Source organism: Bos indicus x Bos taurus, chromosome 18 (assembly GCF_003369695.1).
Source record: "Bos indicus x Bos taurus breed Angus x Brahman F1 hybrid chromosome 18, Bos_hybrid_MaternalHap_v2.0, whole genome shotgun sequence".
Classification (NCBI taxonomy): domain Eukaryota; kingdom Metazoa; phylum Chordata; class Mammalia; order Artiodactyla; family Bovidae; genus Bos; species Bos indicus x Bos taurus.
Genome location: NC_040093.1, coordinates 25623081 through 25640772, shown reverse-complemented (window position 1 = coordinate 25640772; position 17692 = coordinate 25623081). Strand labels below are relative to the sequence as shown.

Here is a 17692-nt window from a genome sequence, read left to right as displayed (position 1 = left end):
TGCTGTGCATGGGCTTTCCCTAGTTCCAGAGACAGGGGCTACTCTTCATGCAGTGCGTGGCTTTTCACTGTGGTGGCTTCTCTTGCTGCTGAGCACAGGCTCGGCTCTAGGTGCACGGGCTTCGATAGTTGCAGCACGCGGGCTCGGCAGGTGTGGCTCGTGGGCCGAGTGCACAGGCTTCAGTAGCTGAAGCTCACAAGCTTAGTTGCTCCGCAGCATGTGGAAACTTCCCCAGATCAGGGATAAAACCTGTGTCCCCTGCTCTGGCAAGTGGATTCTTATCCACTGTCCCAACAGGCAAGTCCTATAATAGTTTTTAAAGGCTGTGTCTTTCAATTCAAACATCTGGGTCATCTACAGTTCTAGTAGTGGCCATTCTTTTCTCTTGATTATGGTCACAGTTCCCATGTCCTATATACCATGTTTTTTGTTTGTTTTGTTTTTTTTTTTTTTTTTTTTTTTACATCTTAAGCTGTATGTCCCATCACTTCATGGGAAATAGATGGGGAAACAGTGGAAACAGTGTCAGACTTTATTTTTGGAGGCTCCAAAATCACTGCAGATGGTGACTGCAGCCATGAAATTAAAAGACGCTTACTCCTTGGAAGAAAAGTTATGACCAACCTAGATAGCATATTCAAAAGCAGAGACATTACTTTGCCAACAAAGGTCGGTCTAGTCAAGGCTTTGGTTTTTCCAGTAGTCATGTATGGATGTGAGAGTTGGACTGTGAAGAAAGCTGAGCGCCAAAGAATTGATGCTTTTGAAGTGTGGTGTTGGAGAAGACTCTTGAGAGTCCCTTGGACTGCAAGGAGATCCAACCAGTCCATTCTAAAGGAGATCAGCCCTGGGTGTTCTTTGGAAGGAATGATGCTAAAGCTGAAGCTCCAGTACTTTGGCCACCTCATGCAAAGAGTTGACTCATTGGAAAAGACTCTGATGCTGGGAAGGATTAAGGGCAGGAGGAGAAGGGGACGACAGAAGATGGGATGAATGGATGGCATTACTGACTCAATGGACGTGAGTTTGAGTGAACTCTAGGAGTTGGTGATGGACAGGGAGGCCTGGCGTGCTGCAATTTACGGGGTCGTAAAGAGTTGGACACGACTGAGTGACTGAACTGAAGCTGTATGGTGTATATTAAAGAACAGAAGAGAAGGGAGAAGACCACCCCTACTTCCCATAGGGCTTTGAGACTCAATACAAAAAACAGGGGTCTCTTCACTTTCCAGTCCATCCCAATTCATTTGAGGTGATGTTATATCAGCTCCTTCTCCTTCCCAGTTCCCCACATTTTGAACTAGCCTGGACACACACATATGTAAACACACAGCTCTTCAGCCAGGAGCCAATGACAACTCCCCCAAAGTTAAGCACAAGTAAGGAGAAATAGGAGCTGCATGCACACACGCCCATGAAGCCCACAGAGGTTTCCCTATAAATCCTTCAAGTGCCTCAAGATCTACCCCACACATCCACCGAAGGAGACCTCTTAAGACCCCAAAGAGCCTCCTGTGTGTTCAGATGTTGTTGTTTAGTTGCTCAATCGTGTCTCTTTTGTGATCCCATGGACTGTAGCCCTCCAGGCTCCTCTTTCTGTGGGTTTCCCAGGCACGAGTACTGGAGTGGGTTGCCATTTCCTTCTCCAGGGGATCTTCCTGACCCAGAGACCAAACCTGGGTCTCCAGCATTGCAGGTAGAAATCTTTACCACTGAGCCACCAGGGAATCCCATGTAGATACTGCATCATGAAAACCAAAACCAAGCATTTCCCAGGGGGTTCAGCTCAGCATGAAATTTCTTCAGGGAACTGGGCAGATCTATAAAAGTTGCATTTTAGACCTGTGGGATCAAGGTAGCCTTGAAGTGTGACATCTGGATGTTGACTGAGTGATCTGGCTTTCAGACACTGCAATTTGACCACACATGACATGTATTATAGTCCTTGCTATTCAAAAACCTAAATGGCTGATCTGAAATTGATTTAGAGCGTGGCACTGCCTCTTGACCAGAGAGATTGACATGGCATCCTCCTTTACACGCCAGTTCTTTGCTTCTTGTAGCTAAAACACCCAGTTACCCAGCAGGAGAGGGTTTGCCTGAAAGAAACGTCCAGTGTCCACGCTAGGACCTTACTGCCTAGTCTCTTCAATCTCCCAGAGTGGGCAGTGACACGAGTAAGCCTAAAGAATGATCGCTGGGGCCGCTGTGTCCAGGTCACCCTGACACCACCATCATTCCCAGCTCCTCTTGTCCATGTGCCACATCTGGACCAGTTTACAGACCAGAGGCAAAGCAGGGCCAGGGATGTTCATAACCTTGAGCCTGAGGGACTTTCAGCTTTGTAGGGAGGAAGATAATAACCCTCATTTCTCAAACTGTGCTATCTATGCCACGCCACTGAACATGGGCATCATCTCACTGGGTGCTCACAGGCACCCTAGGAAGCAGGTACTGCTGCCAACCCATTGCAGACAAGGCCTTCCTGTTGTAGAAAAGCAGCACAGACAGGCCTTATCCCTCTTTAATCATTTAAAGGAAACACAGAATAAAAATTTACAAATATGTGTATGAATGTGTATATACATATGTGTATCTATGTATATACACATATATAAGTATGTACAATATATAAAATAACATGCTGACTTTTTTGAACTTTGAGGATTGCAACTTTCATTGAAATGAAAGCTTTCCATGCTCTCACTGCAGGTGTGCTGGTGTTTCTTCAGGATCATTACCTTTTCTTACATTTAAAGGAATGGCAGAAACTCTACTAGTAACGATGTCTTTCTTTAATCCAAAAGTGGAGGAAAAGGAATGCAGAAAAAAAATTTTTTTCCACTGTATTGTCAGAGGCTGTTAGATAAATTATTTCTATTGATTTAGTTGTGTTTATTTACAAGAAGTGTCCTAATTTTCATGGATATGCACTTATTTAATAGCTGAGGCTTAATCTTTTTGACTTTGCATATGAAATTTTCTTTGAGTGCTCAATCTAATAGCCTGAGTGTCTTAAAGCAGCAATCAAAAGAAACTTGTACAAATATAACAAAATGTTAACTGTATAATCTAAGAGCATAAGAATAGTCACTATAGACTTCTTTCCATTTTTCTGCATATTTGAAGTTCTTTACAATAAGTTGTTCAGGGATAGGGGAAAGTCACCTGCATGATACTAACAAAGCTTGACTTCCCATGGATCGCTTGCAAGGCTGCTAGTGGGAAAAACGGGTATCCGTGTTTCAAAGCTATAAAGAAAAAATTTAAGGAAGTCTTATTTTCACTGAGTAAAATTTAGAAAAGGGACAAAAAAAGAATCTCTCACAAGTTCACTTACACAGGTATAGAAACTTTCAGTATATTATTATAGTTCTTTTCAATCCTTTTTGTGTATATACTATTTGTACTATTTGGTTATATACTTTAATATTTTGAACACTTTTTAAAAAATAGAACGTCATTTGATTAATGGCTGCATGGTATTCCATGATATAAGTTATATAAAGATACCATACTATAGTTTCCAAACTTATTCAACAAAATCACCTGGGAAAATTCTTTGCTGCTGTTAAGTCGCTTCAGTCGTGTCTGACTCTGTGTGACCCCATAGACGGCAGCCCACCAGGCTCCCCCGTCCCTGGGATTCTCTAGGCAAGAACACTGGAGTGGGTTGCCATTTCCTTCTCCAATGCATGAAAGTGAAAAGTGAAAGGGAAGTCGCTCAGTCGTGTCCGACTCCTAGCGACCCCATGGACTGCAGCCTACCAGGCTCCTCCGTCCATGGGATTTTACAGGCAAGAGTACTGGAGTGGGGTGCCATTGCCTTCTCCCCACCAACTAAATAAGAATCTCCAGGGATGGCAAAGAATATGAATTTTTGAAGCTTATCCTGTGATTATAATGCATTTAATTAACCTAATTAATTAGCACATACTTCATTTGTTTAATCCCTTATTTTCAAAAGTTTTCAAATTTCTGCTAAACAACAATCACAATAACATACCTGTAAGGACAGGTATCTCTCTGCATACATATACAATTATTTCCTAAGGACAATTAAGTAGTTTGTTTGCTTTTTAAAAAGAATTTAGTAATCAGGGACTATGGAATAACTGCAGTTCAGGGAGTGCTCACGCCACCACAATCATAGAATTCTACAGGAGACTCATCTAGGGTCAACTTGGAAGTTAAAACTCCTAACAACCCTTGAAAAAGTCCTAAAAAACTGAGGTTTGCCTTCTCCCTTATCTCCATAATCACAAAGGTCCTGCTCAAAAGGGCCTGCTTGCGTATAGCTCTGAAATTGGCTCTTGCTATCTTCTGCTGTTGTATGCTGTTTTAAAATACAGATATGTTAGTTCACTTTGTGTGGATCACAACAAACTGTAGAAAATTCTTAAAGTGATGGGAGTACCAGACCACCTTATTTGTCTCCTGAGAAACTTGTATGCAGATCAAGAAGCAACTGTTAGAACTGGACATGAACAAGGGACTGGTTCCAAATTGGGAAAGGGGTTTGTCAAGGCTGCATATTGTCACCCTGCTTATTTAACTTATAGGCAGAGTATGTCATGTGAAATGCTGGGCTGGATGAATCACAAGCTGGAATCAAGATTGATGAGAAAAATGCCAACAACCTCAGATAAGCAGATGATACCAATCTAATGGCAGAAAGTGAAAAGGAACTAAAGAGCCTCTTGATGAGGGTGAAAGAGGAAAGTAAAAAGCTGGCTTAAAACTCAGCATTCAAAAAATCAAGATCATGGCATCTGGTCCCATCACTTCATGGCAAATAGATGGGGAAAAAGTGGAAGCAGTGACAGATTTTATTTTCTTGGGCTTCAAAATCACTGCAGACAGTGACTGCAACTATGAAATTAAAAGATGCTTGCTCCTTAGAAGGAAAGTCATGACAAATCTAGACAGTGTATTCAAAAGCAGAGACATCACTTTGTCAACAAAGGTCTGTATAGTCAAAGCTATAGTTTCTCCAGTAGTCATGTATGGAAGTGATAGTTGGACCATAAAGGAGGCTGAGCAAAGAAGAATTAATTCTTTCAAACTGTGGTGCTGGAGAAGACTCTTGAGAGTCCCTTGGACTGCAAGGAGATCCAACCAGTCCATCCTAAAGGAAATCAACCCTGAATATGCATTGGAAGAACTGATGCTAAAGCTGAAGCTCCAATACTTTGGCCACCTGATGGGAAGAGCCAACTCACTGGAAAAGACCCTGATGCTGGGAAAGACTGAAGGCAAGAGGAGAAGGGGGTGGCAGAAGATGAAATGGTTAGAGAGCATCACCAACACAAAGGACATGAATTTGACCAAACTCCAAGAGATAGTGAAGGACAGAGGAGCCTGATGTGCTAAAGGTCGAAAAGAATCAGACCCGACTTAGCAACTGAACAACAAGGAATGATAGTTCACATAACTAACCCCAAGAGCAGTTTCTTAAACTTAGTCCCAGAGATTCCTAGGTATTTTCAGGGGTCTGCAAGTGCAACACATTTTGGTTTCAATGCTGTTTCCATTTTGGTGGCAATATACATATAAGGTAAATGCTAGACAAGTCACCCAATATCAGGGCCTGCAGTCTAATGTTTAATATCAAATGACGCAAGGTCACCACTCAAAGAAACTTAAGCCAATGTTTCTAAAACTAGAATGTATGGACATACTCCCAGGGTTCCTTGAGAAAACTTTTCCTTTAAAGGGAGCAATGGCACCCCACTCCAGTACTCTTGCCTGTAAAATCCCATGGACGGAGGAGCCTGGTAGGCTGCATTCCATGGGGTCGCTAAGAGTCAGACACGACTGAGCGACTTCACTTGCACTTTTCACTTTCATGCATTGGAGAAGGAAGTGGCAACCCACTCCAGTGTTCTTGCCTGGAGAATCCCAGGGACGGGGGAGCCTGGTGGGCTCCCGTCTTTGGGGTCGCAGAGTTGGACACGACTGAAGCAACTAAGCAGCAGCAGCAGCATACCGTACTGAAAACTGAGAGCCACCTGCTTAGAAGAAAAGTGTCATACTGCTTTTCCTTCCAGAGCAGCACCCAGCCCAGGCTCAGCACTGGGCAAAAGTTCAGGCTGCATGATTCTGTGCACCATCGGATCACTTGTAAGAGATCTCCACCAGGCCTTCCAGCCACATTTCTTGAACCCATCTCCAGGGCAATAATAATCCATTCCTTGCCTTTTACCTTATTGACAGAACCTAGTATTTCAGAGACCATCAAGCCCAACCCCACTCACAGTACACGGGAAAAGTGAGGCCCCGAGGTGGAAAGTGCCTTAAGCGAGATCACACAGCTAGCTAGCAGTAGAGACAAACAAGAACTTCCTACCCCAACTTCCGTGCCTCCGCTGACCCTGTAGAGAGCAATGATTAGGGATCGTACAGAACTCATTTCCTCCACCACCACCACCATCCCCAAACCCATTTCCACCCTCCTCGCGTCCCCAACCTCCCTGCGTCCTCTCCAAGTCGACTCGTCTCGCTCTATTCCAGGACTTCACAAACTCCACACTCCCCAACTCCAACCCTATTGCTTCTGGCAGTCCCTCGCCTACAAAACACACAAACTGAGACAGAGCCATTAGACAGCGACTCGGTCGTTCCGCAGTACTCCGCGCGCGGGGGTCCGCCCCGACGCGCAGGCGTCATCCTAAATCGGCGCGCGTCGGTGACGTCACTGGCGGCGCCACCCCTGAGCTAGGAACCCGAGACTCCAGCTCCGAGTAGCAGGTCGTTCGCCTGACAACCTGCTTCCCGCGCGACTTCGGGCACAAGGAACGTCTGCGCCACAAACTTGGACGAGAGAGGCTCTAGTGGTCGAGGGCTGCTGAAGAAAGTAGAGACGGGTGAAGAGTGAGCGACGCCTGAAGGAGACGTCAGCAGAGCGCCCCGGAAGCGGTCCGAGAATGACGAGTAAGCCGGGTTGAGGGCCACGAAACTGGAGAGGGGTGGGGTGTTAGAGAGCCGGAGAGTAGGCCTCGGTATTGGTGGGTGACAGGGTTGCAGGGGAGTCTGGACGGAACTGCCGTGGGCATTGTCCCGCCTTCTAGAAGTGTAACTGTGGCCCGGAGTCCCGATTGGCCTGGCGCAGCCTCTGAACTAGAAACTGATGTCGGGTTCTCTGGGCCGGAGGAGGGGGAGGGGGGCTCCCTGCTCCCTGGTGAGTGGTGCTAGAGGAGGGCCCAAGGCCTTGGTCTGACTTGGCTGCTGTCTCCCATAGTGGCGTGGTCCCTTTTCCTCTCTACAACCCGGTTTCCCCTTTTGTAACGGTTGGTGGCATCACCGACTCAATGGACATGAGTTTGAGCAAGCTCCGGGAGTTGGTGATGGACAGGGAACCCTGTTGTGCTGCAGTCCATGGGGTCGCAAAGACTCGGACAGGACTGAGCGACTGATCTGAACTGAAGGTACTGATAATGGTGTCTGACCAGCCAGCGGTTCTGTGAACGACCCTTTTCTGGTGTAAAGCGCAGAGAGCGCGCTGGGGAACAATACCACTAACCCAAGGCTTTGAGAGTTTGAGCATAGCGGAGGTGAGCAAGCACCCTAGGCAATTTATATAGGCAGGGGAGTGACACCGTTAAACTGGATGTTAAGTTCCGCTTCTGCCTCTCGATCTACGTGATCGAGTTAAGTGTCTCAGCATATTTGAACTTCCAATTTTCTCAGAGCATAATAGGAATGTGTGTGTGTGCTTAGTCATCTCTGACTCTTTGCAACCCCATGGACTGTAGCCCACCAGGTTCCTCTGTCCATGGGATTTTCCAGGCGAGAATACTGGGGTGGGTTGCCTCCTCCAGGGTATCTTCCCAACCCAGGGATTGAACCCATTTCTCTTGTGTCTCCTGCATTGGCAGGCGAATTCTTTACCACTGGCGCGTCCTGGGACTATATAATAGGAATAATAACGCCTTTAAAATGGTCACTCAGAAAGTATGAGATAAAATATACATAGCTTTTAATTGGTCATGGTAAGTATTGAGGGCTCAATAACTGTTAGATGTCTGATATAGGAGAAAAAAAAAAGGCTTCTTGGTTTAATGCTAGTCACCTGTGACAGTTGCAGTCATTCATGGGGTTCCATACCCTGCAAGTTACTTTCTACAAACAGATTTCAATCCCTGTCTTCTTCAGAAGAAGAAATTAAGAAACAAGAGTGTGAAAATTTTTGAAGGTTGAAACCATGTTGAGCAATATGTATTTTGAGCCTAAAGAAAGCTCTATGGTATTTTATCAATTTAGGACACCATCAGTTGTATGATACATCTCAGCTTCATTGATAATAAAACGTGAAAAGTCTTTTCTTTTTTTTTTTTTTTTTCAACACACCCCAAACTCCCTTCTTTCTTGAGAGCAGCCAGGTTTTGAGACGAGGTACTTTCTTGAAGTAGGCACAGGTGCAAACAAACAGCAAACCAAACACCAGAATCCCATCCAAGGAGTACACGTTCGTCATGGCGGCTGGGCCCGGTCCTGGATAGGGAGTCCGGGGGAGGGGTCAGTGGCGGTAGCGGCGAAGACCGGGGGAACCCAGCTCCCACCTGACACTTCCCGATCCGGGCCGCGGCAACGGGCAGGAGCCGAAAAGTCTTTTTTTAAACATCAAACAGTAAACAAAATGTAATAGTTTCAACTGTCCTCATCCTGAAAAGCCCTGTCACATAACTGTTAAATGAGATACATTCTTAGAGTTCTAGAGCAACAGATTCCAGAGACTCTGACACACATTCAAGTTTGAGAAGCACTGAAGCACACCGCTGGGACTGCTAGGGTGGATGGATGTGGCTGGAGGGTAGGACCTTAGACATCTGAGAAAGCTGTGGTGCTGTGCTCTTTGTACCACCCATCTTCTGTCTCTTGATAAGCAAAGTGCTTTTCCTGGTTAGAAAAGTCTTGGATTTTACAGCCATAGCCAACAGGATTGATCTTTCCATGTTTGTGTGTGTTTTTTTTACCCCCTAGGTGTGGTCTACCATGCCTTTTCTCAGAAAGAGGCAAAAGAGCTCGACGTTCAGGTACGGTGCTTGGGCAGGGGGTCTGGGAGCAACAGAGGTGATGGCAAAGATGGCTCAGCGGCTTCTTAACTTTCCCACAGTTTACTCCTCACGTCTCCAGCAGACATGTTAGGTTTAATCAAGGTCTGTTGTTCTGCTGGCCTGCTTTCCCAGAGTCAGGTTTGGTAAACTGGGACTTCTTGAGGTGTGTCACCTCACCATGTGGGGGACACCAGCCTGTGCTCCCCTGAAGCCTGTCATGGTGAGCACTGTCATTTGACCTTGTTACTCTGCCCGCTTCACTCCTGACGAGGGAAGACAGATCATATTTCAGAAGTATAATTTATGGGTCATATCTGGGTACTACAGACATACTTTGTCAGTTGGGCAGAAGCTTCACTGGTGACTCATAATGAGGGAGTTACTTAGGGAATCAAGATTTTGAAAAACTGATACACCTTTATTTGGCTTCTGCATGAAAGGTGGGCCACTTAGGTGTTTAAAGAATCAGATGTCCTCTCACAATAATAATAGCGATGATAGTGAATTTTTACTTAGCATTTAAAAGCACAGAGCTGAAGCTGACTGCCCTCCTTACTATGGGGAACCTTGAAGATTGTGTGTATCACATTTATCCCCATCTCCCACCCATCCCCAAGCCCATGTCTGCTCCATGAAATGAGAGCTTGATTACTATCAACACATGAGCTCCAAGGTGTTTGCAGCCCAGTTAGTGCAACAGAAGTCCAGGAAAGGCCCTGCCAAGAGGGCGAGCCTCAGTAGAACCTCAGTGCTCCCTGGGGCTGTGGCACACATCTGGGCAAAGGCACTGGAATGAGGAAGAGACTGGTGGAACTTCAACCTGAGAGACAGCAGTGCATGTTCTTTCAAGAATTACATGCAGTCATGACAGTTACTTGCCCAGAAGCTCTCTCTAAGCGCAGGTGTTCAGTCACAGCCACATGATGCTCTGCTCTGTGTGGAGAAGCGTGAACGTGCAGGGCTGACAGTTTCTTCCTTCATGCAATGCCAGAACCAACTAGGAGAGTACCAAGCCACGTCTGCAAGGCTGAAGACTCAATATAGAGTATTAATGATATGGCCAGTGTCAAAATTGCTGCAGCTGGGCCCAACCTGGAGTTCTTGATGATGCTGTTTTTTCCTAGTGTTAGGATCATTTCCTTCGAGGCCATCACTTGCCTTCATTTGATCATGATTGATTAAATACTGTTGCCTTATTGTTTCTCAAGCTTTCCTCCCTTCCAAGGATGAGAGAAGTCTTTTCTTCCAAATAACAATGTTTTTGTCCATTTGGGTTTTTGCTGTGGCTTTTGTTTTTGTTCTTAACTAACCTCAAAGAAGTAGAATAGGAAGTTGGAGTCTGAGGTGATTGATCTGTGTGGCAGTCACAAATTGACATTTAAATGTGGCTTTCACTTCTGGCCAGCTGGTTTGGTGGACACTCGGCCAACAAGAGGCTGTGTGGGCCTCAGTGGGTAGATAGGTGGGTTGGCAAAGGTGGCCACCTGCTGTTGCGGTGGTGTGTGGGAGGGCCCAGGGCCCTGGGTGGCCCCAGCCAGAGCAGCACCGCCCCGTCTTGTTCCCAAGCAGCACTCGGGAGCGCAGCGGGCCGAGGCCTTTGTGAGGGCCTTCCTGAAGCGGAGCATGCCCCGCATGAGCCAGCAAGCCCTAGAGGACCACCTGCAACGCAAGGCCGTTGTCCTGGAGTACTTCACTCACCGGAAGCAAAAGGAGAAGAGAAAGAAATCTAAAGGCCTTTCTGCCAAGCAGAGGAGGGAGCTGCGGCTCTTTGACATTAAACCAGAGCAGCAGAGGTATGGCGAGCTTTTCCTACCTTTCCATGCCAGCAGCGTAATCTTCCTAGTACTGAGTACGGATTTGGAAAGCTAGGGGATTCCCTGGTGGCTCAGACCGTAAAGAGTCTGCCTGCAACACGGGAGGCCCGGATTCGATCCATGGGTCGGGAAGATCCCCTGGAGAAGGAAATGGCAACCCACTCCAGTATTCTCGCTGGAAAATCCTACGGACGGAGGAGCCTGGTGGGCTACAGTCCGTAGGGTTGCAGAGTCTGGCACAGCTGAGCAACTTCACTTTGGGAAGCTAGGCAGCCCCTGCTCCGCCTAAGCTAAGAGAGCCTTTCCCATTTCTGCCACAAGGGGGCAGCCTTCCTTTACCAATTCAGACCTTTTTGAATTTCGCTTCTGTCCTATCCTTAACTAATAAGGCCAGTGCCAAAAGTGAGTCTGTCGCCCATGACAACAGGGCGACAGTTTTCTTAGAACAAAAGGAACTGATACTTCTTAACATGTATCTCTCTGTAGCTTTTAATAGCACTAGACAGTCACCCATTGGGGTTTTATTGCCAAAGAACGTGCTGCCCATGTGTTTCAGAAGTTTCTGAGAGAGACATCACTCTCTGTGGGAGGACACGTTCCTCCCTCCAGCTGACACTCCATCCCTCCTTGGCTATAGTTCTGCATTTGCATGTCTTAAGACTGTTCATATGCTTTGGTTCCAAGATCTGTAGCCAAATAGCCTCCCACATCCCACAAGACAGAATCTGTCGCTTTGTTCATGGCCCCCTCACAAAATCAGCTGGGTTTGGGGAGGAGGAAGGGACTGCTGCCTGCCCCTGGTGTGCCTCGCCCGTGTCCCTACCGATGGAGTCCACTTTGGGTTTCAGCCTGAGGTTCTCATTTGCTCTAACCAGTGGCTTCGTTAAGCGGATTCCTCGTGAAGCATCAGGAAGGCCCATTCGGGGTCCCCTCACCTGCTTCCTCCCCGGCACCCCACCACTTCTCACCCTCCAGGCAGACCCTATCACCTTGCACATGGACTTATGACAACCAGCCACTCCTGTTTACTGAGGACTTATTGGGGTCAGCTTCCTATAACAGAAAACCTCAAAACAACAGTTACTTAAATAATAAGCCAGTAGTAAGTAAGACTTTTCTCTTGTGAAAAGTCCAGTTGAATACCGTCCTGGGCTGGTGCAGCAGGCAGTTCCACAGCCATCAGACACCCCAGAGTGCAGCCTTGGGTGCATCCTTGCTGCTGCACCAGCTTTATCTAAGGTGTCTGCTTGAGTGCCAGCCGTCACGGCTGCATCTAATCAGCAGGAAAGATGAAGGGGCAAAGGAAGGCAACGTCTTTCTCTTCTCATTAGCAAAAACTTAGCCTTGAGAGTGTTCTACTGGAGAGGAAACTAAGATTTGAGAGGTGAAAGTACTGGATTTCAGTGCGGTTATAGGAAGTAGAACTAGGATTTGCACCCAGGCCCCAATGATGCAGGTCATTGTCCTTGGCATCAAGCCAAGCTCTGTGCTCTTGGGATGTTATATTGTCATATATTATAAATGTCACATGGCCTAACTTTTTACCTCTATCTGAATTTGCCACAGATACAGTCTTTTTCTCCCTCTACATGAACTCTGGAAACAGTACATCCGGGATCTATGCAACGGCCTCAAACCAGACACGTGAGTCACAATTCTGAAGCCTTGCCCTTTGAAGCAGAACCTAAGGGACCCTGCTATTAGCATCGCCTGGCTGCAGAAGTCTGGAGACTGCCGGTGCCAGCCGGCAAAGTCGATCAGGTCCCGAGAACGTGCATGGCGCGGCTGAGAAGGAAAACTACAGCAAAAGAATTCTACAACAAAGATGGGGTTGAGAGGTTCAGACACGTCTCCACAAAGGGAAGCGGTCTGACCACGACTTTATTCAGCATCTTATATTGATACAGGAGAGCGTGAGAAAGACAAGACAGTTAACATTTTTTCTTGGTTGACCTATACATCTTACAAAAAGTCACAAGAAATCTTGAGAACATGGGAATGGCACCCTGTTATTATTTCTTACACCAGATAACATTTCCCTGTGCGTGAGAAGTTTGCCCAGAACTCCAGGTGTCTGCAGTAAATAATCGCCTAATCTCTGGGGTGGCGGGACAGAGAGCTATGTTTGCAAGCAAACCCTCAAGGACTGAGGCAGCTCCCAGAGCTGTGTCCTTCAGACAAAGGACCCCGTTCTCACGGGCAGCTCCCTGCAGTAGACCTGTTTACTTCTCTCAGAATTTATCATTATGGTATACATTGAAGGCTTCTGTTTACCTCTTAGGCAGCCACAGATGATCCAGGCCAAGCTTCTAAAGGCAGACCTTCACGGCGCTATTGTTTCAGGTAATTTGCCCAACAAACACATCATCCGGGTGCCCAAGATCCTTCAGTGCCATTTCTTTCACTGCTGAGACCCCCACATCACCAGCACTTAGGACAGGAGATGACTATAGCCGTCTTAGTCCATTCTGGCCACTTGTTGGATGCTCTTAAATGGTCTCTGTGTGCCTTCTCCACACACAGACCCCTGCTGGTATCCGCACACAGCCTGCTACCTTGAACGGTCCCATGGTTTTAAATGTCAGCTCTGGGCCAGCAGTCCCCAAGTTGTCATCTCCAACACAGACCTTACCATTGAACTCTTTGAATTCAACTGTCTGCTGGATATAGCCACCCAGCTGGGCAGTAGTCACTGTAAACTTTACACATCTGAAACATAACCCTGGGTCTCTCCTCAGATCAGCCCTTCCCCTGGTCTTTGTCGTCTCAGTTGCCACTGAGATCAGTGTCAGTGATACCACTGAGTACTGCTGAGGGCCACAGTTAATAGTGCACTGTTCACTCTGGTGGTTCAGGCCGAAAGCCTAGGAGGCATCCACATCTCCTTCCTCATCCCCACCTCCAAGGCATGAGCACACCCTAACATCCAAATCTAAGCCACTGCTCCTCCCCTGGATTATTGCAAAGCCGCCTAACCCTCTTCCTACCAGCACACTGCTCCTCCCCTGACCAGGCAGCCAGAGGGAGGATTTTTTTAACTGAAAAAGTTCTGTCCCTTCGGCCTCTTTACTGTGGTCCAAACAGCCTGTCCAGTCTCCTTGGGCAGCAGGTCTAACCACACTGGCCAGCTTTCTGCTTCTCACCAGGCCTGGCCCTGCCTCAGGGTCTTAGCATTTGCTTCTTCCCTCTGCCCAGGAGTTCTTTGTGCTCACAGACTGATTCTTTCTCGTTATTTGGGTCTCTGTTCAGATCTCACTTCCCAGGGGTCTACCATTACTAAAGGTGACCCCTCTCCCCCATTACCCGGCCCTTGTTTTTTTTTTCGTAGCACTTACCACTTCAGAAAATACAGTTGTCTGTATTCGTTACCCCTCCCGCATTAGAACAACAGCTCCCTGAGAGCAGGACCCAGGCCTGCCCTTTTCACTACTGTGCCCAGCACCTGCCTAGGACAGTGCCAGACACAGCAGGTGTTCCGTGACCATGTGCTGGCTACACGGGAGATGGGTTGCAGGAGGTGAGGGGCCTGCTGCTGTGGTGGCAGCTCACTGCTGGGTGACCTGTAGAGGCTGCCCATTCTGGCCAGAGTGTAGGAGGTTACAGGAAGACCATGGTGAACAGGTGTTCATTCAGGTCCTGTAAGTGAGACTTGGCCTTGCCAGAGCAACCCAACTGTGGGTCTTGGTGGTATTGGATACATGTGTGACCTCTTGGCTCCAGAATCCTGCCTAGGACCCCTGTGGCAGCAGGCCCTCTGAAGGACACCTTATCAGAGCAGCACAGAGGCTGTAATGCCCCCAGTAAGGGACTGGGAAACCTGGGTTTGTCCATGCCCAGCAGAGTAGCCAGCACTTAGGACGGGAGTGCTGCCCCTCACCATGCCCCGCCTGGTGCCCTTTCTTCCTCTGCTGGCTCAAGGTTGAGAACAGAGCCCTCATCCCCGACAGGCCTGGCTGCCTGTGGCTCCGCTAATAGCACAGAGGCCTGAGCCCTGAACTGCCCTTTTCCTTTGCAGTTACAAAATCCAAGTGCCCCTCCTATGTGGGTGTTACAGGGATCCTTCTACAAGAAACAAAGCATGTTTTCAAAATCATCACTAAAGAAGACCGCCTGAAAGGTATGTGACTGGATGGCCGTGGCTAGGGCCACCACAGCCAACTCATCAGCCCTTTCCTAAGGGCTCTAAAGGTAGTTTGGCCTTTCGAGTCAGCAGATCCCTGCCTGTCTTACATCTCAAGCCTGGAGAGACCATCCTGGCACCCAAGGCTCTCCATGAGACACTTGTCAGCCCAGCCGTGGCCAGATATGATCAAGGGAAGGAAGGGTTGCTTGGCTTTGCCTCCAGACACCTGGGTCTGTTTCCAGGACTGGGACCCTCCACCTGCCCAAAGGCTGCTGCCTCCCAGAGGATTGTAGCCAGAGAGCTAGAAGGGAGGAAGCCAAGGCAGCGCCTGCCCCTGGAGTTCCCAGAGCCCGCGCCCTGGGATCCAGGGAAGTGAGTCCCTGCTCATCTGCCTGTTGTGCTCACCGCTCTGGCAGAGGAGCACCTGGTCTGTCAGGATTCCCACACCCCTGCCTTGCCCACGAATCCAGAGATTTCAAAACCACAGTGGGGGTTGTTCCTTTAATTTTTGACCCTTGGATTTCTTGCGGCTTGCTTCCATTTCCCTAAATCTTCCTCTGCTCTCATTTTAAACCTCAGAAAGTGGTGTACAGGTTTCCCCAGGAAGCATAAAGCCATGAGTCTGTCTGCAGGTTATGTGGTAAGACCTGTTTGTGGCAGTTTTTCTGGGAGTTTTTGATTCTGGGAGTTTGGTTCATAGCCTTTCACCCTGAAAACTAGGTGTTGAGTTATATTTAAAATGTGAGTAAATGGGCCTTCTGGTAGAATCATCACCTTCATCCTGGTATTGTTAACTTTGTGGGTTCCTCCATTTCCTAATGTCTTCCCTAGTAGCTTTGTTTATTTTCTAATACAAGCATCTTGGGAATGATAGTTTCTGTAAAAGTGAACTAACTGCCAGGATTTTTTCCTTATCCTTTTTCTCTTACTTTTTTTCAGTTATCCCCAAGCTAAACTGTGTGTTCACCGTGGAGATCGATGGCTTCATTTCCTACATTTACGGTAGCAAATTCCAGCTGCGGTCAAGTGAGCGGTCTGCAAAAAAGTTCAAAGCCAAGGGAACAATTGACCTGTGAGCTGTTGCTGCCTAAGGGGATTATTTATGCCAGCCAAAGACTGGAAACATCCACCTTTCAGGAAAGAGATGGTCAGGCCAGTTCTGGTTGTAGACCACTTCCAGCCAGTTTAAATCAGCGTTAAGGACACTTAGTCGTCTGGGAAGAAGCACACTGTACTGAGCACAGAATGCAGGGACCAGAGGGATGTGTCTTTGTAGATGCTCTTGTTTTTATATTACTCCCATGGAGAGAAGAGATCGGCAGAAAGCACCAGGATTAACACAAGTTGACCTAAATAGTTTATTTGGTTTTTCTTTTTCATACTTTTCTGTGTTTTCAGAATGTTGTTTGATAAATCAGTAGTTTGTGTGATAATAAAATACGCGTGTGGGCGGGAACAGGCCACAGGAGTGATTCCTGCAGCACAGCCGGGACGGAAGGGAAGAGAGGCCTGAGGCTCTCCCTGGCTTGTGCCTTTACTTTTGCTCTGGGTGCCATGAGGCCCCGGTCTCACTAGTTCAGAGGTGCCTGCATCTTCGATGCGTCACTTTAAATCATGCCTTCTGTGAAGCTCTGTGACCTAACCAAGGTTTACTTTGCTGTTTCTAGAAAGCAGAAGAAAGTTCCAGTACAGGGAGCTTAAGCCTATGGAATGTTCTCAATTCCTGAGTCTATTAGGCTCCAGAGGAAGGTGGACTGAAGGGAAAATAAGACTACAGCCTTTCCCAAGGTCTAACCTGCTAGGAAAGCCTGAGTCCCCAACGGTGCCGCCTTAGGTGACTTGGTTCCATTTCTGCTGCCAAAAAGCATGGCTCTCCAGGCTGACCCTAGGCCTGTGGGCAGTGTGCCCGTGGGCCAGTAGGTGGGGCCCTTCTATGCAGGCCTGAGTACAAACCCACCGAATGAGAACAGGGTGGGGACCAGCCTTCCAGGTCTGCTATTAAAAAAGCCATGTGGCTTAGCAGGCCCTATCACCCCTTTCCTTTGAGCAGCAGGTGTTTGCCAGTCAGCAAGGTGAAGGCAGAGCACTCCTGATGACAAACTGGTGGCAAATTCACGTGCTTTTTGCTTCCACACCAAGAGAAGCAGCAATGCCAGAGCTTTGCTTTCTCAGCATTTCCCACTCAGACTCTACACGGGACAAGAAACACGGCAAGGGGGGTGTAAACACTGATTTCACATCAGCTGGAGAACAGCGAGAAGGCCTAGCTGTGCCTCCTGAAGGCTGAGCCCACCGAGAGTCTCCCACGGTCATACCCGCCTGGCAGCTCGACCCCGCTTCCCTCTCTGCTGTCCCTCACTTAGCAGGAGGGTCTGGGTCTCCTGGGGTGTTCTCCGCAGTCTAGCCACCGTTGCCTGTGGTTTGGAGCACAGTTCCCAGCACCACCTCAGACAGGGCATCCTGACCCAGTGACAGCCATTGGGTGTGGCCACAAGGACATCAGAGTCAGAGCACTTTCTTGCCTGGGGCCTCACCACCTGAGAGGGGTCAAGCTGGGATTTGAACCCTATAGTCTAGCTCCAGAGTCACACGTTTTAGGATGGGAAGAGACTTCGAGAATGCATCCTTCATTACCTGGGTTCCCGCTTCCTGAGGGAATCTCTTGTCTTTCCCATAATACGGCTTCTGTTCTTCCGGCT

At 47.9% G+C, this 17692-nt stretch overlaps 1 protein-coding gene and 1 pseudogene across 2 annotated transcripts; one reads left to right on the top strand and one right to left on the bottom strand.

Moving 5' to 3' along the window:
• LOC113875337 overlaps positions 1–6445 on the bottom strand; it is a 39985-nt pseudogene extending 33540 nt beyond the window's left edge.
• Positions 6446–6679: 234 nt separating this feature from the next.
• POP4 (POP4 homolog, ribonuclease P/MRP subunit) lies at positions 6680–16454 on the top strand. 2 transcript variants are annotated; one of them, XM_027516053.1, is made up of 7 exons: positions 6680–6933; positions 8983–9035; positions 10626–10849; positions 12437–12514; positions 13152–13213; positions 14886–14987; positions 15933–16454. In XM_027516053.1, exons 1-7 carry the CDS (start codon positions 6927–6929, stop codon positions 16067–16069), a joined length of 663 nt encoding a protein of 220 aa, XP_027371854.1. In that variant the 5' UTR covers positions 6680–6926; the 3' UTR covers positions 16070–16454. The 2 variants fall into 2 exon arrangements, with proteins under 2 accessions (XP_027371854.1, XP_027371855.1); XM_027516054.1 differs by having other exon boundaries at positions 6933–7427.
• Positions 16455–17692: the final 1238 nt, after the last annotated feature.